The 20,938-nt window shown below is 47.6% G+C and overlaps 1 protein-coding gene across 2 annotated transcripts in view; it reads right to left on the bottom strand.

Annotated features, from left to right (window-relative positions):
- LOC146197448 (death-associated protein kinase dapk-1-like) overlaps window positions 1-20,938 on the bottom strand; it is a 154,679-nt gene that overhangs the window by 88,742 nt on the left and 44,999 nt on the right. The window contains exon 1 of one of the 2 annotated variants that reach the window (XM_084599274.1): window positions 10,330-10,618. The exons of the other annotated variant lie outside the window; for it this stretch is intronic. Coding sequence (XP_084455400.1) covers window positions 10,330-10,332 — 3 coding nt within the window. The 5' untranslated portion in view covers window positions 10,333-10,618. Of the gene's footprint in view, window positions 1-10,329; window positions 10,619-20,938 lie in introns of those variants that run through there. 2 annotated transcript variants of the gene reach the window in all.

The raw sequence follows: 20,938 nt of genomic DNA, 5'->3' as shown, positions 1-20,938 counted from the left end.
CTTCTCAGCTGCATGCATTCTGAAACGTTGCACTCAAGTGGGTAAAAACTGAGCGTGTCTTTCCTTTCCAAAGCACCTCACCTCACCTCCCCCTTTTTCTACCCTCCTCCTCGCCCTCAGGCGGAGCCGGTCGTAGCAGCAGCACCGGGTTACACTCGCACTCTGGATATTATCGCGCGCAGGTTTATGTGGGGTGTGTACACATACACACCCGGCGGTCGATGTACGCTACCGTCGCCCGCGGCGATGACCGCGTGTGTGTAAATGACAGAAAGTGGAACACGGTCGTGACTGGAAACGCCAGCGTTTGTTTCTTCCTGCTCGAACGTGAATCGAATGGAGCGAACCACGGAGACAGCATGTAGTCACGCCCTTGCACAATGCTACTTCTCCTTTCTTGTGTTTGGGACTGCGTTTTTTTTTTTTCTTTCAGCAGAACCACAAAGTTGAAAACACAGCAGTCATATGATCCAAACGCCTGCTGAGAGTTCTTCATATTTCCCGGCACAATATACTAAAGTCAGGCACAACCTGCAATGGTACTATACGTATAGGTTCATATGTGTGATGCACATTCTAAAGAACGAACATGGTTCAGAGTTCGCGCACACACTCGCTTTCTTGCAGATGCTGAGACAACAGCTAGCGTCAAACATGTGTCAGCCAGGTTCGCTGTACTTTCTAAAAACCACGAGTGAAATTTGTGTCTCGTGTTTGTGGCACAAGCGTTTCTTTCGTGAGTGCCAGGGCACAGTATTAAATACGGCTGTAACACAGGCGTGTTAATTAATACACCTGTAGTTTCGCACACTTGTCTTTCGTACACCCTATAGCGAAGAATTTAGCCGCAGTTTATATATATATATATATATATATATATATATATATATATATATATATATATATATATATATATAAAGCGAAAGAGCGTATAAATGTATAAATTGGGATCTATATAAGTTTTCTGACGGAGGAACCCCCCCCCCCCCCCCCCTTTTTTTTTTCTTTTTTTCTAAGAGAGCAGGAGTTCAAGCGCCAATGGTGGTTCCCTTTCTTATTCATAACAAACGGTTGCATGAGGCTTGTTTTCCAGCCGGACTAGTTTCTGTAGCTGATAGAATCGCTTGTACAGCTCTAGTATTCAGATATCCAATAGCGGTTGTACATGAACGTGTCTACGTCATTATCCTGAGGTGAACGCGCTGTCTTCATCTGTAATATACCCTCATCTATGTATTAACCGCGTAGCATGTAGGTATACATGTGTGGTCGTATCACCTTTTACACAGACAATGTCTCATTGTATGTTATTGTAAATAGCTGCTTACAGTTTTCTGAGATCAACTCTGAATGGTCACTGTATATTTAACATTTATCTCGCGTGTCTACTTCTGAGCGTAGTGTGAGTTTGCACTGTACTCTCGTGTCGGCTTTCATGTGCACCACATTCCGTGTTATGTGTACCTTTATCGTTCCGTAAACTCGTTTCTTTACTTCAAGTGTTGGGACCGCTGTCCTCATGGAGGCCGACACCAAATGCGCTATTTCAAGATAATCGCTGTTTCTCCTATAGCTCCAGCAAGCCGCTATAGTTTCGGCCCACTTTACGTGAAATTACCTTTTCTCCATGCTCCGTCGGCGCGACTGACGGCAAATTCTCAAATGCTCCACGCCGTGTACGCGTTGCCTACAAAATTCGAGGCTGCATCTCTCCGAGGGTGAATTTCTCAACGCTACAGCCTCCTTGGGGAAAGCGCAATCTCCCTGTCAGTCCTCCAAGCTCAGCGCTAAACTCTTCCACGCGACCAAGAAGCCCGACGGAGTGCGCAGTTTCTATCGCATACTTTCCCCGTCAAAGTCTCGAGAGAGGTCAGCGGCCTACATACTCCTTAATGCGCGACGCTGCTAGCGATCGGCGACGCGAGCGCGGTTCTTGGGAAATAAGTTTGGCAATCAACAGCCGCGACTGCTTTAACGGAGCCGCGGTGTTTAACGACGACGAACATCAGGCACACGACTTCCGGCTCTTTCGGCGTCCGCGATTGCTCACAGCATCTGAGCCCTATGACGGCAATGCATATGCGAACGAAAAGGGCTGCTAATTTTACTGAAGATTAACTGAATTTCGTATATCAATGAACGAAACAATTTTATAGCTTGGAGAGAGAGAGAGTGGCTTTGTTAAACTTCAGCGAGCGTAAGGACTCCCACAGAAACGCTTGTAAAATGACAATAATATACGATGGCTATCTTAGTTTGCACGCTACCGAAAGGGTTTTAGCTGCTGGCCTGCATCCCTCACTGCCATGCTAACTTCAACTATATAGGAAACTCGTTCGAGCGCCTTCCAAGTCCTTCCACCGGAGGGAAAATACTCAACGACAATTTCCTTTCCTTGCAAACCTAAAGAGAGTATAAACGTTCCAGGTTTGTCACTTACCTCAAATATGCACATTACTAAGAAAGCGCTATTGTGATATATGTTATATATAACAACGACAGGCGAGTACTATAGTGTTTCTGCTGCCAACTAATGAACTACATTACTGGTAAATGCATCTAAGCAATGAGGAGCGGAATACAAGACCGACCATATACATACGCTTGTTTAACATACAACGTGCTTTTTTTTTTTTTTTAACACTAAAATACAAAGGCAGTTGACTTGAGAATTACTGTTGACACTGGACCTTCCCTTTTGTTAGGAGAGCGACTTTTAGTGGCAAACGCCTTTTGTTTGTCCCCCTGTAAACCTAAAGAGCTAGATTCGACTTATGGAAATGTGAATAACTGAATTATACCTAAAACTTGAACAGAGCCGGTTATAACAATACGTGTTTTCTGAAGCCCACGAAACCTGCGAAGTTTTAAACAGCAAGCCTATTTTGTGGCACACGCCGAACCTACGTAGCTGACTAACCCAGAGACACAGAACGGGAAACACGGTGGCTAAGAAAAGGAATGGTCTGTGCATAAAGTGCGCACATGGAGAAACTCATTACAATACGTTTTGTTTACACGCGTGAAGTGTAGGAAGCAGTAACGGTGTTCAAATATGGATAAAGTATTCTGCGTGCATAATTTACCTTTTGATGCACTTCCTGCGCATTCGTAGAACCGATCGTCATACGTCGTCAGGGGCGGATTAACAAATAATGATGAGGGCCCGGTTCAAAAAGAATTAAAAGTGCCCCCCCCCCCCCCCCCCCCCCCCTTCTCCTGTCCCCTACCCAGCCCCATGTTGTCATGTTTGAGACCTGACGCATTTTAAAACGTCCTACGGAGACGACACGCCAATTTATTCGAACAATATTCGGACTCTTCATGAAAATCACCTGAGCAGGGCGCTTGGCAGGACAAGGGGAAGGGTGTCCAGGCAGTGCGTGCTCTTTGCCGTTTTTTGTGCGCTAGCGATTTAATTCGCGCTTGTAAAGCAAGCCACTGTGCCTGTAGATATGTATTTCATATGCCTTCTCCCACATCGTCACCCATCATGATCTTCTTTCTTCTCTCCTTCCCCTTCCCCAGTGCAGAGTAGCAGGCCAGATTTAAATTATTCCGGCCAACCTCTCTGCCTTTTCCTTTCAATAAATCCATCTATCTATGTGAGCACGTACTTTCGCGTTGAGCACACGAACAGACTGGCATCTAAACTGATCTATTCTAGAAAATTACAGGACACACAACATCTTCACTCAAAAATCTCACCGTATATTCGTGAAAAATCAATTCCTCAAGTGGTTATTTTCTTGGCTAATTCGATAGCGCAGGACGATGGGCAGCGTGTGTGTTCAGACGAAGCACAGATGGGTCTCGTTCAAAGCTGTTCACAAATTCTTACCGTGAATATGCTATCAATCACCTAAGAGGTTTGGGAATTCGTCCAGCAAGACGAAGATACTGCCTGTACAGAAACTACTTTGTAATGTTCTATATGCTGATATGCATGCTGACCTAAAGTACAACAATAAATATTTATTACTGAGAACGCTGTAATAAAACATGGCGCTAAATCGCTTGGAATTGGTGGCGCGTGTATAAAATGACATGGGTACTAAACTTTCACAAATATAAATTTTTGTCACGCTCAAATAATCTAATATGCATTTCCATTTATACATCTTGTCCCCATTTACACAGACAGTATATTTCATTCTTGCGCATAATTTCTAGTTTTAAAACCGAATTAATGCACTTTTGAATGTACATGTCTTTCCGCATTCAATTTATAGAATAAATTTACACTTTACGAGCTAGCATAAGCAGCTCGTTCGGCCGAGAAGCCACTGCCACCGTAGGCGGCGGTCGGAAAAAGTAAAGTGGGCGCAGAAAATAGGGTGAATACTTAAGCTCTGCCTTTATGTGCTATTTGCAGGCTCCCCGTGTGGATCCTCAATCGCGTGCGTGCACTTTCCTTTAAAATAAGGCGAACACATAAGTCGTGCCATCACGCCTCCAAGGTGAAGTTAAGCGAACTTCACATTTTTTACACAAACATTGCATATTACACAAAAAAGAAAATACAAGTTTCGATATTTCACATAAAAGAGAAAGTTAATGGGGCGACAATTTTTATAACACGTTTTTTTTTTTTTTTTTTTTTTTTTCATTCCGCTTTTAAGCAAGCAAATATAGGTATTTACGTTGATCAACGTTGATCCGCCGGAGAATCTGCGTCTCCACTCTCAGCAGAGAGAAATTGTTGTGGTGGCTGTCAGCAATGAACAGTCATAATCTGTAACTGATAATTTATTGCTTTGTCGCAGCTTTTATTGCTCAGATTAATAAAACACAGAAACAACCTCAACTGCAGGAATGACAGAGGACAGTTGGTTTGCCAGCTGCTAAGAGCTGACTCCCAACAGGAAGCCAGCTAGAACCCGTTGATTCCACTTGACCGCCAACTGAGACCCACTGACTACCAACTGGTAGGCATCTGGGACCAGTTAATGCCAGTTAACTGTCGGCTGGGATCAGCTGAGACCAACTGAAACCGGTTAGAACCAGCGAGAACTATTTTGGATTTTTTTCTCATCTATTTGTGCGAGTACAAAGTTTTGTACTTTGACTGGCCAAATATGAGGCTGCCTTTGCGCGCGATGCGACGAACAGGTTTTGAAACATTCAGAATTGCAATAAATAAGCTATAATTTAATCATCGGAAATCCGGAAGGCGGTTTGTCTATTTTTGGACCACCGCGGCGCTTTCCCATGGAGGCGAAAAGAAGAGGCGCCCGTGTGCTGTGCGATGTGAATGCACGTTAAAGATCCTCAGGTGGTCCAAATTACTCCAGAGCCATCCACTATGGCACCTCTCATAGCCCGAGTTGCTTTGGTACATTAAACCCATTAAACCCCACAAGCCATAAATCATATTTTCGGCCCAAACCTCGAAATCCGCAATTTTTTTTTTCAGCTCTCGGAGGGCCCCTAAGAATAGAGGGCCCGATTCATTTGAACCCTTTGAACCCTGGATAATCTGGCACAGTAACGTCGCGCCTCGTTAATATGACCCCCGTTAATATGGACGACTCGAATTCTGGACAGTATTTCTGGGGACCAAGCTTTTTCAATGTATTTATGCCTCGTTATAATGGAAACTCGCTGTCTGGACAATGGACAGCGAGAAAATGCGCAAATCCTACTGGGGCCCATATATTTTTGTCACATTAATATATATGGACAGAAATGGCAAGAAAATATCTACTGCCCCAACCAGACATCTCATTTCCTGGACTTCTAATACATATCATCATCATCATCATCAGCCTGACTATACCCACTGACAGACGAAGGCCTCTCTTATATTTCTCCAATTAACCCGGTCCTGTGCTAGCTGCATCCACTTTACCCCCGCGATCTTCTTAATCTCATCCGCCCACCTAACTTTCTGCCGCCCCCTGCTACGCTTTCCTTCCCTTGGAATCCAGTTTGTTACCCTCAGCGACCATCGGTTATCCTCTCTTCGCACTACATGTCCTGCCCACGTCCATTTCTTCTTCTTAATTTCCACTAGAATGTCGGTAACTTGAGTCATTTCTTTGACCCACTCTGCACGCCTCCTATCTCTTAATGTTACCCCTACATATCATCGCAGGAACGCAATTAGGAAGGAATGACTAAATAACGACCCTTCTATTCTGTGGTTTCATGTTTACAGTGTGAAGTTTCCTAGGAAATGCATTTAACCCTTCTCGTATTGCAGGAATGGCTGTTAAGAAAACACTCCCTGCAGCTTGTGCAAAGTAGAAAGCCAGAGTCAGCAGCTTTCAGCCAATTGAAAGCTGATATCACAAATCAGAATTTTGTGGATTGTGAGCAGTTGTGATAGAAGTTACGTTATTTTTCCATGAGACGTCATGACTCATTAGGCGAATCTGCATCGCAAGACGCATCAGGCTGCACTGCATTATTCTAAGAATAATGGCGTTCGGGATAATTTACTTCTAGTTGCCCAAATAACGACTGATTTCAGCTCTGTGGCCTCCACTATGCACAAAAGTGGACCATAATTATAGCTAGCTTTTTTTTTTTTTTTACATTTTTTCTTTCAGTTCAGAGTCAGTCGTTTAGTCGCGTCCGACTCTTCGTGACCCTATGGACCATATCACGCCACGCTTTACGATCTCTCACTATCTTCCTAACATCATATAACTTCATCTGCAGCGCCTCGAGGATGCCATCTTTGCGATTCGTTATTACGGACGACTCGCTTTATGGACGATTTTGGTCGGGAACCAAAGTGTCCATATTAACGAAGCGCGACGTATGCCGTGAGTAGAATGATGGAGAGCATGAGAAAAGAAGCATTAGCAAACACTGGCCATTTTGTTTCCTGTCGCGACTCGTGTATGATGTCGTTCGCAGACTGTCGTTTTGAAACACTTACAGCAATGTGTTATATCATTAACCTTTCCACGACATGGTCAGCAAAACGCGAGGGCGTGTTATTAAGCGAATACGGGGGCTCCCAGTTGGAACCACACAGGGAAATGATCCCACGAGAAATTTCAATAGCAAAGCAAGGTCGGAACTTATCGCCCAAACAGAACTCCGACGTCCAATATGTCCCCCGTTCCATATCAGCGATGAAAATCGCGGCAGTCGTTAATAATTACGAGAGCCCAAACTAAAATATCAAAACCAACCAAACGCGAGGAGCTAATATCAGACTCCCAAGGCGTTAGGGCATGCATATCGTTATGGAAGGCGCGGCTGCGGCGTCATTGAGAAATAGAGGGCATTGGGCAAGGAATCCCGGTGACACCGGCAGCAACAGCGGCGACGGTCGCCCGTTCCATGTGGTCGCCAGCCACAGAGACACGCACACAGTCCACGCGGCGAGGCTGGTTTCGCAACGATCCGACAGCGCGCGCCGCCGTCTCCGTCTCTGGGAAACGGGGACCCTTTCTCTCTTGGCAGGATGGAATGCAAGGCTAGCTACTTGTCGGGAGCGTGTTTTTCTTTCCCGTCCTCCGGCCCTCCAGTACATACTCTGTGCCTCGGTAGTTCGCCGCAGCACCACTGAAGTTAAAAACACGGCCCATTCATTTAGTTTGCACACTCACGGAGGCCTCTCATTAGTTCTAACTCCCTTATTTCGAACTTCCGGTTAATACGAACTGAAGATTTTAGCCTCGCCACTGTCCAGTGCATTCAAAAGGTAGCTCGAACTCCGCATAACTGGAAGAAATTCTCGGTCTTCAAGTTACAGTTACCCACAGCCAACCGTATACATTTACAGACGCGCGACATTTTTAAGCAGAAATGTTTGCAGAGCACATTCTTGCGGGAAGGTCATCGCAGCGCGGGCAGACCGAGGCTCTTCTGCTTCTTTGCAACTCACGATGCTCGGACCTCAGTACATGGAATTTAGTGACTGTACGGACTAATAGCTCAACCTATAGAGCTTTCGAGCAAGAGGAGAGCAACATCACAAAGCTAAATTTTCGAACACAGTATTTCAGCTTCGCTGCTGAAATCTCGACTGCATGCTGACGGGAGAACTGTAATGAATTGTCTTCTCACGAGTTTGTGAGTCACGAATAATAAACCAATGACAGCAGCAATTAAGAGGACTGTAAAATGGATGCCCATCTAGCCTTCCCCAGGGAAGTAATTAAGAAGCACTCATTAGCGGGAATCCTCTCGGCTGCGTATGTGGACCATTAGGCTCAATATGAAAGAGGACAGTAAAATTTATTGGATGCGAGAAGAGTCTTGCACTGAATTTTAAAATGTCCAGCGGGCATCATTCGAGCAAAGGGAAACTACTCCGGGCAAAAAAAAAAAAAAAAAAAAAAAGGAAACAAAGAAAACCATGTGGTTGTCACTCATACGCGTAGAGTAATATTTGGACGAATGCTCATTATGTGTTATTCTGCCGCTATCTGGTCACTTCTTGCGCACACAGTGCCGGGCATGCGTCGAAGTCTACGCGACGCTGCACCCAACTGAGTCCACGCGCATAGTGGAGCGCAGTCGCGAGTGCTGACTGCTGGCCGCTGCCGTAAGTAGCCGGTCAGCCTTGGCTCCGATCGTCTTCGAGCGAATGAAAGCGGCTTTTAGCGCGGTCGCCAAGCGCACCAAGAAAACGGCATCCGCGCGCAGTTATTGCCAGTGCCACGAATGCTCGCGCCACAGCGATATTAGTGCGGCTGCTGTTCGGGCGAGAAAACGAATGCGGCCCGAGAGCGCGCGCGCGGGTGCGTGTGTGTCTGCGATTCTTTTTCTGCTCGGCGGTTTCTTTGCCGGCTGCGCGCACGGCCAAGACGTAGGCTATTTGTCTCCGAGCGTATTTGTGCAGACGCGTGAGCAATGCGAAGGTCACAGAACTCCATTAAAAGCAAGCGCGGTTTCTTTCGAACACTGTCCGTTAATGATTGCCACCGTGGCCATTGTACATATAGGAAGGAAATTTTGTTATTACATTTTATAACGTGCGTACAGGTACCGAGAACACTACGCGTACATACACAGGTAGGATAAAATTAAAAGAAAAATATGTGATTAAAAGGCCAACTTCTGTATTATAATGTGTTTCAGTTTTCAGGCGAGAAAAACAAAAGCAACCAAACGAAAGAGTAGCAACTTACTACAGTGAGATTACCTTACACCTATGCAATAAACAAAACCAAGACGACAAATAACCCTTCAGGTACTGATCTCGAACCTCTCCGCTTTTTCTTTCTTTTCAATATTTGCCTACCATGCCAAAGGAAAAGAAGAAATAATCTTCGGAACGCAAGCACTCCTAAACCGGTCCGAAGTAACTTCAGTAAACAAGGCATTCGTCCTATGCAGAGTCTCGTCTCTGCCTTTCTGTGCCCCCTTGACCCAGCGCAGCTAAGGGCCAAACACCTCCTTTCTCCTCAGTCCACACACGAACAAGGCTGCTCCTTACATGACCTCGCAGCGACGACCGCTCTTCCCATCGACAACTGGGCTCTCGATTTCATTCCAGACGCACGTCCTCGCGTCCACGCAGGCACCCAACCACCAGCGCGCGAACCTACGCAGTGCAAGATCTTCTCTCGCGATGAAACGGTTGCGCACCCATCCCGGAGAGATAACCTCCGCTACGCAGGTAGGCAGCAGACGCGGTTCCGTGGGAGTCTCAATAGGGCGCTCCTTCAGCCAAGCCAACAAGGTCTAGGTCGAGGACCCTTTCGTCCTCCTCCCGTCGTCTGCGAACGAGCGAAGCTGCGACGACGATTCGCGGCGAAAGGCAAAACAAGCGACCGGCGATCGCCGACGCGCGGCAAACGCAATTAAGTGCATCGCTGGTCCGTGGGAAGAGATTGCCGCCGACGCTGAGAGCGGTGGGCGCTACAGCGAGCGCGAATATCATGCAGGGAAAGTCGGCGTGTCATTACCGGACGCCATCAGCCTCGGCCGAGGATTCGACGCGGTGATTCGTCTTAAATGCTCGACGGGCATCGAAAGTGAACGCCGGACATTAGGAGAGACGAGCCGTCCGGACATGCGCGGAATCGTGGGATGGGTTGACCGCACAAGGTTGGCTCACGTGCTAGGATTTTTATTTACTTATTTTTTGTCGCGATAACGGGGCAGCTGTTTGGAAACAATTTCTTTTTTCAATCTAAAAAGAAAAAAAAATCGTAACATTATCAGACTATGTAAGATACTTGAAGGCAGCTGCCCTGTGACTGATGTAAACCTGATGCAATAACCGGCACTAGAGCAGACTATTTTCCGCAAATTAACGTCGTCACTCACGCTACAAGTCAACGGTGCCTTTCGCTGAGTTCTAATCAGCTCTGTCCTGTCCCCAAGCGCCGGTCGATGCACAACGAAAAATGAACTCACCATGATCTCTACTTGATGAGCGTTTCATTTAGCCGTGAAGCTCCAGAAATGATCACGAAAAAGAAAACAAACAAGAACATCGCATGGACATAAACACTGACGTAACAAAGGGGTGCGCAACGACTGACGCTCTCAACGCGAACATGCTACATGATATCAGAAGCATCGTCTGACGCGACGGCAGGGGGAGTGGGAAGAAAGTCAAACAACACAAAGCGACGACAGACGTCATGGCAACCAAGACGTCATGACATCGGCAGTCACCGCGATGGCTCCGCGCAGTGGCTCGACTCGCGAAAGAAAGAAAGAATTCTACAGAGATTCCTTCGGCGCAAGCCACGCCTTCAGGCGCAAGGTTCATGTCCTACAATAGCATACACATGCGTAAAGCCACGACATGTACAGCTGATAGGTTAATACACACATCGAAGCTAAACTTTGTTCCCAGCAGACTTGCAACAAGGCACAACCAGCTCAGTTACTGAGTCAGTTCATGGCCACTGAGTAAACATACATGCGTGTAACATGGCCACTGAGTAAACATACATGCGTGTAAAAGATCCACACTATGTGCACTGCGGAACATGTCTCCATGCATTCCGCGAGTGCATTTGCTACGAGATGGGCATTTCTGTACGCATTGTGGGCAGTTCGCTGTGCAGGCATTAGTAATATATTGATAACCAGTGAATCCGCAATGCGACGACCGCATGCAGGTGAAGAGAGAGGGAGAGGTATACATACCCGGCACACAGCGCGCGATCCTTCCCCGCTTGCCTCCGATATGTGACAGAACAATAGAACCACGCGTGTTTTCCAGTCGGCGGCGCTAAAGGGTACTCGCGACGTCACCGCGTGTGCGACGACAACCGTGCGAAGGCTGCGACAATCGCTTCAACGAGCTCACCCGCAAAAAGAAAATGTCACTGAGCACTAGCTCGTTATGAACTCCTCGCTGGCACGGTGTTATTCCTCTAATAGCAAACTCCCTACGCGCGCCTGATTGCCCAGTTATTATTACATATTTTTGTCTGGCTAGGCATCTCGGCAAAATGCCTAATGTAAGAGGACGAAAAAGTAGTCGAATTGCAGTCGGAACCAGAGAGAAGACGGCGTCCTCGATTTGCACAGGGATCAGGGCAGCTTGCTGAGCGTGGGTTCTGTAGGGTGTATAAGAAGGGTATGAGGACGGGGTGAGAATGGGAATGATGTTTGGTGCGAGCATGAAGTGCGAGCTTCAAAAGCGGTCGCGTTTCCTGGAAAGTAAAATATTTAAAAAGATTAGCTGTGGTTTAGCTCTGATTAAACCTGGATGGAAGCGGAAACTTCTTTTGCCTAGCTACGCCGGTGGCCGAATTACGGGGGACACTTAATATTTGCATTTAAGCGTATGACTCGATAGTGTAGGCTAGTCTACCAGCCCACGGAGGGCGGGGGTATAGGGACATAGCTTTAAAGCCCCGCTTACTAAGCCTTACGAAACGTAGCAGGCCAAGGGTCCCGAAAGGTTCCATTTACGCGTCACCTTCGATCCCATCTGAATATATAAGCCCAAGTTAGAAGTTCCTGCTAAATCTGAAATGTCACTTATCCGCGTTACGTCGCACAGCTCTACGACCATTCAGCGTTAGGCCACGCTCAGCAGTGTCAGGTCCGTGATTTTGCGCACACAACGACGACGCTGGATTTTGTGGTATGCGCAAAGACAGGGATAGACTTGACCGTCACCCACCAGGGCCACCACAGCCCGTGTTCTCGTCTCCCGTTCCCTTTCCCCATATGCCAACTAGCACGTCAGAAAAATTGTAGCTTGAAATGAGCTCTCTGCCTTTTCCTTTTTATAGCAAACCTTTATTTCTCCTTCAGGGGCGTATTTTTGGGTAAATCTTGGACGGGAGGTTGATGGGAAAGGCGAAAGGGGAGGAGGAGAAGGTTCGATATCTAACTCTGCAGTAGGTGATTGTACCCACTTGGTCCTTGTGGCAGCTATAAAACGGGCTTCGGCTGTACATGCAATAAAGTTGGTAGACAGCGGCAGTCCCACCTTGTATGTGTCTTCTTCCTGTGTGCTGTTTCTTCGCGCTGTGTTTATTTTTGTAAATTGTCACCAAAGCATAGTGTTCAGTATGAATTTCCTATGCCCCCCCACCTTTATAAAAAAAAAAAATCCGGCCTTGCTCTCCATTAGAATGCAGGATCTGCAGCCCAAGTCCGAGCTTAGTTGAACAATGCAGCGGCCACTGAACCTCTGGGACAAGCAAACGTAAGCGACAATTGACACCATTCTATCTTCGATAAGGAGAGGACACGAGCCTTTAACTGCAGTCCGTTGCGCGGCATGGATACTTAGCTGCTATGATATGGCGCACATCGCGTAAACCTGGCAGTAGCACGTGATACGCAAGACAATGCTCAAAAGTGTAACTATTGCCTGGAAGGTTTGCATTTTGCCTTACCAGTTCCAGAGCTCTCAGTGAAAAACACAAGCGAAGATAAGAAACCAAACCGGAATTCAGTAAGGGCAGTTTCTCGCAACAAATCAGCGCGGAAAGTAATTTTTTCTCATTTTATTGCTTTATACGAAACGTCTTAGGAAGTATTAAAATTTTAATATTTATAGTCTCAATCTGGTGAATATCCATTTATATGTTTTTTTTTTTGCCATTTCCAATAACAAAATGTCTCCCCTTATGTAATGCATTCGGACCCTTAAGGAATCAATAAATGAAATGACAAATGCCATGCCTCTCAGTGTACACAATGCATCGTTCGTGCGATTGTTCAGCAGATATAGGGCTGCAGATAGGGGCTGAAGATAGGAGCGCTCTTCCTGATTCTGTGCATTCAAGCCTTACCCATGAATGGAACGAAACAAATAGCATAATAGCCATTGTGTGAGATCTTTGGATGTTTTTAACTCAGCATATGTACTACAGATTACAGCTGCGAACGGTGGGTGCCAGAGAATGTATTTTACCGTTATAAAAAGTGTCCACGACCATTTATAGAAATTTTTGCTAAGATCAAGCGAGCCCGTGCTGTAGAGAACTATGCAGCAACGAACAGTTGCTAAAGTTCTTTTTATTTTCAGTAGATACATGTAACAAAAACTAAAGGGGAGAAGTGACGGATTCAGTCAAAGTAGTGAAGCAACCTTCAAAACAGAAGGGCGTCAGATCAATGCAGCTCAGTCGGTAATCGTCCGTTGTGATTTCAATACTGCACACTCCCGCCATACGAATGCCGAAAGCAGGTGATGCAACAAAGAGAACCCCGAATACATCTGAGCTAGCGCCGGAACCTTTTCCTTCACTCAGGAAACTCGCGAAGCAAGCAGTATATACGAGTCAAAAAACATGGCGGTGATGACAGCACTGGTGACGATATCCTGCCAGAAAGTTTTTGCACAAGTGCATAGAACATCATTACCGCTCGTGGTGTTCCTTTCTGTTTTTTTACCCTCGTCTTTTGTTGCTTTAGTGTTTTGAAGTACATTACATTGTCAAAAGTGAAGGAAAGCAAGTCTAACAAAAAAAGAAAATTGTTTTGAAACCAAAGCGTAACGGTCGAGATTTATTGGTTTCCTTGTAATTGGCAAAATCGCAATTAGGCTGCATATGACTATTCAAGTATACATCAAATGAGCGCGATGAAATGATTACTTTTTTTTTTCGTTAATATTTCCATCCACACGCGTTTGACAGCGCCTGTATATATGCGCACAGCAGCGTGATCACTGTCGCAGCCCATTCTTGGAAACGCCTCCTTCGAACAGAAGACTGATCCGGCTGCCTGCCTGACGTAAGTGAGCAAGCCTAGAGCCACCTGTTCAGGTCCATACACCTTGTCATTTCTTTCTAAGCCTACCCTTTCCTTCCCTGCCCCTTTCCATCTACCCGTATCGCTCCTTCCCTTTGACTGCATGCACCGCGCGGCAAGTGGCGGAACAGAATAAACAGCCCGCACAGACCCGGCTGCCAAACGTAAGCACAACCCGCGAGCTCCTTCCTTTTCGAGAAGGCGCGTGTCTTTGCGCAGCTGCGCTCGACGGGTCGCGCTCTTTTGTGACGCGCCGGGGAGACGGAGCCACAATCACGCCGAAGAGCCAAAGCGCGCACACGCGCCACGCCAGCAGCGCGATGCGAGCGAACTTCTCCACGGCGCGCGATCCTGAATCGCGGCTGCCTAGCGCGCTAAGTACACACCGAGGCCAACGTCGGTCAACGAGCATCGCTGCTTCGCCAAGCACGAAGTGTGCGCTGCCCTTTGGCTCGCGCACACACGACGCCCGGGTCGCCGCACTTGCGCCGATGCGTTCTGACGCGCATGGCTGCCCGGTGTTCTTGGGTTATTACGTTTTTCTCGGCGATGTTCTTTTTTATCACCTTTCGTACGTAGACAGGTGGCCACGGTCGGAACACCACGCACATTAGTCGCCCGTGCTTGTCGCAAATAACGTGGTTATTACAGACGCTTCGCGTGCAGCGTAAAAAACACCGCTCTCCGGAAGTCGAAAAGACCCGAATGAAGAGTGAAAGAGATGAATTGTCCCGACACTCGAACGTTCAGGTGCACAGTATGCACCGCCCTTGCCAAAAGTAACCGCGCCGCGTGGTGTGCTTCCTAGGCGTGTGATAGAGCCCCTTAACCTAAAGATGCCAAAAAGCTACGGAAGCGGGGTCTCCTTTGCGTTCTAATGATTTAGAACTTGCGAGATGCAGCAAACGCTCCAATATTGGGCTATGATGCAAACCGGGCATACGGTACGCTCCATGCGCCGCCTCAAATGGTGGGAACAGTGGTAATAAAACAGTCCCGATTTAAAGCGAACATCGAATAACAACAACAAACTATGAGCGAAAGTACAACATATAGTAAAGTTAACGGGTCATTTGGTGCTGAATAGCCTCGGCACGCTAAACTAGAAACGAAATACGAAGAACGAAAAGCAGATCAAGCAGGAACGTGGGAATCATGCTTCTTGCCCCAGAAAAGCTGCTTCACGAGCAGGTAGCGCTGCAAAGCAAGCGCTGCTCATGGCTACGCACAACGCACAGTATTCAGAAGCAACACACTGTGGACACGAGCAGTGCTCTCCTTCCGTGACACACATCAAGCAGAAGCACCGCATGTGCTTGCCGAATCGCCGTACGGGACCGCTATTCAAACTGCTATTTCTGCCCACGACCTTTGTTGCCGCAGGCCATGAGATGTGGCCTCTTACGGGTGCACCGCACACGGAGGCAGAAGGAATAACACTCCGTGTCTCACGCAGCTAGACCTCGATCGGAGCGCAGTATACTATACGTGCATACGGAACGCACGAGAAAGCGGGAACGAAAGAAAGAAAAGCACCATGGGATTGAAACAGCAGAACAATGGAGCAAAAAAGAACAGAGCCGGAGGGGGCCCTCTCACAATGGAGAAAGAGCTCATTCAACACACACACACACACACACACACACACACACACACACACACACACACACACACACACACACACACACACACACACACACACACACACACACACACACACACACACACACACACACACACACACACACACACACACACACACACACACACACACACACACACACACACACACACACACACACACACACACACACACACTGCGCAGTGGCCCTTGGCGGGATGAGAAGCCTGAGAGGGGGTGGGATTTTATGCGAGCTTTTTACGCCGCAGCATTGTCGTCGTCGTCGCCTCTGGGCACGACAGAGAGAACGCGTGTGCCGCCACGGTGGTGGCGGTCGGCCTCGGCAGCTTCTCCGTGTCGCGCAATTGTCGACCGCTTCCTAAAGGCCGAAAGCGCGCGTGCAGCGTCCAGCAGCGTTGCAGCGCAACGTCCGTAGTCCGACGATGGCGCCGTGAACAAAGTGGTCGCTCTGACTGTGGGATGGGAGCGGGTGGGGTACGACGGAGTGGATTGCTTGCATGCAACTGGCAGCTGCGCACACCGTGAGCGCGTAGTGGCCGGTGGAAGACGAAGAGAATAGAAGCAGGAGGAGGAGGAGGAGGAGAAGGAGGAGGCGGAAGATGTGGAGAAGTGTTAGTAAAGATGAGTAAAGCACGCCTCTACCTCGGCCTTCCGAGTCCGAACAGCCCCATGCTTCTCAGCATCCGCGTCTTTCTATTTCTCCTTTCTTACCCTCCCCCCTTCCGCCGGGCAATCGTACCAACCAGAAGCGGCCAGTGTGGATGCCGGATGTCCGCGTTTAGTGGGGGTGGAGGCCACCGAGGGAGTTAGGCCATTTTTGCGTCCCTCGAAACGTTTGCTTTTCTTTTTCTTCGTCATTTCCAGCGTTCTCTTCGGAGTTGCGCCTTTTTGACCTGCTTTCTCGCTTGACCGGTACGGCGGGAAAAAAATCTGCGGCAAGAAACAAAGGGGGCCCTTTGAAAGGGGTGGGAAACGTATATCACGCACGAACGATCATGAGTGTTTTAGAAACGAGGGAAACGAAATGACGTAAAAAGAAAAGGAGCATCAAGCTGAGTGCGTGCTCTGTTTACCCGGCCACACGCGAGGAGAAGTAGCCCCACGGCGACTGTACATCTACGATCTGTTTTTGATATGCAAACTCAAAAGCGGAGAATATGGCGAGTTTCCTCTGAACATGGAGCAAGGATTCTGCCCCTCACAGCTGCAAATAAAATAGAAAATCTTGAAAACTTATTACTACAAAACAAAGGGCATCACTTGGACGGAGCGGAGCGCAGCGGCGCATGCGCTGAACCATCTGTATGCCTCGCTGTTTAGTTTGTGGTTGAAGTCCCAAAGCGACTCAGGATATGAGAGAGCCGTAGTGCAGAGCACCGGACATTTCGACCACCTGGGCACACGGGCGCCTTGCTTTTCTCCTCCATCGAAAAGCAGCCGCCACGGCCGGGATTCGATCCCACGTTCTTGGGCACAGCAGTCGAGCGCCCTAACCACTGAGACACAGCGGCGGGACGTATGCCTCGCTTGTGTGGACGCTTTAGTCGGAGGGTGCGACGTCCTTTCATTTTAGTGATATGAAACATTAACCTTGCATTCCTAAATTGAAAGCGATATATGTATATACCGCGAAGAGTCCAGAGGAAAACGAAGCTGTAGCTTGAAGTGGAGAGTCCTATAGTCATTTTTGTGTATTGTTATTCACTTTTTGCTAATCCGTCTACACCAAGCAACGCTGGGCCGGCTCAGCAACACAATGGCATGTTCCTCACACAGTGTGGACATTACAGACTGTAATTTCAATGTGATGTTTTTTAATACCAGTCTCTGATAAAAAGAAATAGTTTGGACGGCAAACCTCACTACATAACTGTCGCATAACTTCACGAGAACGTCTGTAGAGCGAAAGATCAGTTTCTACAGCCAGTTAAAGTTCACATTATACATTTACTTCGCAACGTCTCACTCGGCCGCGCTCCTCAAAATGAGGATTCATATTTTGGTGGAAAAAAAAAAAGTGAAAGAAAAGCATGTCATCAACCACATAAAAACAAAGCGTCCTGGGCGGACAGCGGTTCCGGCTATCAATTATACACAGGTTTCTCACACTGAAAAGAAGATCAACTGCCCGCAAATGGTCGAAGCACTATCTTTCCGCCATTATAAGCGCTCTTCGGCTCATTGCAAACGCGATTTGCTTCGCTTTTTCAAAGACGCGCAGTCGTCCGAACAAAGCTGCCCCCCCCCCCCCCCCCCCCTCAATCCCCCATCCTCTAACGACAGCGATCGGCGCTTCGATCTGCCGCGCATTGCCGCCATTGTGCGCGCGCCATCTCGAAGACGAATCGCCACGCGCTCCGTTTTCCCAGTTCCGTGCACTGTTATAGCGGCAGGAACGACCAAGGGGCTGACCGGTAAGCGTGGGAGAAAGCCTTTTCGACCATTCGCTCAATGCGTTGTCGCGTTTCTTGCTGAACATACATATTATAAAATGACATTATCAGGCCAAATAAATGTATTTCAATACCACTAAGGAACAGACCAAGAACAAAGAAGTAATAACGGCTTTTAAGAGCTTCTTTTAAAAACAGAACTGAGAAGTCAGACAGCAACGCCGCATTCAAGACCTCTTTCAATTGACGAAGCCATGTTTGATAAGAAAGATCCGTTTTTTTTTCTCACCGGCGTTACTTCTTATGTAAATAGCTCAGTTTGACCTTAACTGTAAAGTAAAATGAATCACTTTATTCCAGTTCATTTATGTCTACGGTATGAAAGCTTCTGAAACCCCGAAGAAGTGGACAAAGCAGAAATTATTCCATTTTGTAAATGACTATTCATTCCCCACAAACACTAAGCACATGCTCGCCTCAAGAAACCGCACGCATATCTTCAAGCATCACGCACCAGGGCTTTACCTACGCATGCGTTAATTTCTTCCTCTCATGACGTCATCACTCACGCACGGTTTCATCGCGCAGCGCGTTTTCTGAAGCCACAAATAGTGAACGAAACAGCGCCGCCATCTGTTGGTTGGTCTGATGGAACTCCGGTGGCGTTTTCATCATTTTGTGTTTTTAGTTGAATTATATTCCTCGTCATGTTCTGACACCAACACAAAAAAAACGTTTTTCGAAATTTCAATTAGAAGTATTTGTAAAAAATAAAAACAGCAAATCGAAACCGAAACTGCGTTCACGGCCAGACACGACGTCCCAGTTTACGAAATAGTGACATCACACTCAGTATTAGAAAAACACTCGTACGTGCGTTGGATGGTGAAAATAAAGTATGGAAATCAAGACGCACTGCATCTGAGGTCTGAGTCTGAGGTAGTTCAATATAAGCCCCACAATTTCTTAATCACGCGGGAAGTGGACAGTAACGCCGGTATACTGTTTGTAACGTCACAAACTCAGTGTTGCTCGCAGAAATACTCTCAACTTAAAAAGCCGTGTTACGCGTGAACGGATTATCGTACGACGCCAATTTTGTAGAATGCGTCAAGATGAAGAGGAGAACTTGTGGTAAAATTTTTACTAGAATATTCGAATGTCAAAAAAAAAATCCGGAGTTGCGTTAATGGAGCTAGCTCAAAGCAAGTCGAACGCTAAGGAATGAAACACACGCCTTTCCTATGAGTGCGACTCCAGTTTGTCCCCACGTCAGTATATTATTTTTCAGCGAAGGCTTATTTGAAACGCTCTATTTTAGTCTGACGCATAGCTTGGTATGGAGACCAAATGATCGATTATAAAAAACGCCATCAATCTCGGACTCACATATAGGCCATTGCGCAAGTCCACTTTGACAGAGGGAATATAAATCGCTGCCGCAAGCCTTCATAGAAAACGTGATGACATTTTTTCTTTCGTTTATTTTTCATGCTCGGGAGCAACTAACTTGCCTCAGTTCGACTTCAGCCAAGGAAACACTGCACGTAAATTCACCAGGCTGCTTCATGCTGCTTCATTGCGGTGCAGAGCGGAGCGCTTCGCGCGCCGCTGGGACAATCGGTAGACGCCACCACCACACAATGGGCCTTCCTTGCGAAGCGACCGGGTCAATTGGTCTCGGAGCCAGAAAGGCTTCGGCGGAGGCGGCGAGGACCACTGGAGCGTATCATCCGCCGCGCTGGTCACTCGGTCACAAGGCACACAGGGAAGGGAGACAGCAGCATGGCGCGCCGAAGAAACCATCCGACATAGCTTCGATGCGCATATGCCTAGCTGCTCGACGCGGACGCATAGCAGGCGCCGATGCCGACCGGATCGCCAGACCGGTTCCGATCCGGTTCGATCATCCAATTTCGGATAGCACCGGGAGTCGCGACGATGCGGTGTGGAAAAGCAAGTCCGCTCGATAGTTCACGCCTCGGTATAGCCGCCAGGGAGCTGACACGCCTTTTGCGATGGGGCTTGTATACTATACAACGTCTGACGTGCATTGCACGAACCCGTTCGCCGATTTCGTTTCAGTTCTTGTGTTCTATTATATAGAACGCCTTCCTATCATGCTTCGCTAACTGCTCGTGACTTTGTGGCAATGCCCGGGGGCGGAAAACTGCATGGTGAATGTTGTATGCGTGCATTCGGTAACCGTGAGAAAAGTCACCAACGACCTCGTTTTATTACGAACGCTGCGTTGTTGTCTACTACTCGCATCGCCTCGCATTTATTTTTGCCGATTTCACTTCATTACACACGGAGGAAGAGAAATGCATGCTCCCTGAGATCAGACACGCCGTTTGGGAAACTTCGTTGCCAACTGACAACGCCTGGGGCAATCAATAGCCGGTGAGCGTGTGACAATGCTTTGGAGCTGCTCTTGGGGTTTGACGAACGACAGCGCGTTATGAGGAGGCCAAAATAAATGTAGGGAGATAAAAGCTGGGACGTATCACGCGACGGACACGCTTGACATCTAGGTCAGGTAGACGACTACGTTTCATTTCTGAATTCCAGAGAAAACCTCAGGTCAACGGCAGTCTTTACATGCGACCTACGAATCTCCTGGACGAACACGAGAAAGGGCACCAAGAAAGTAGTTGCCTCTGGGTGTCGGCGGAAGCCAGATATGAACAATAGCACACTAAATCACTTGTTGGTTCCGGAGCAGTGGTTCAGAGTTTAGGGGGCTCGGCAACTC

This window comes from Amblyomma maculatum, chromosome 3 (genome assembly GCF_055883805.1).
Source record: "Amblyomma maculatum isolate TAMU_Amacu chromosome 3, ASM5588380v1, whole genome shotgun sequence".
NCBI classification, from domain to species: domain Eukaryota; kingdom Metazoa; phylum Arthropoda; class Arachnida; order Ixodida; family Ixodidae; genus Amblyomma; species Amblyomma maculatum.
The sequence above is the reverse complement of the archived record's forward strand: the minus strand, read 5'-3'. Positions and strand labels throughout refer to the sequence as shown.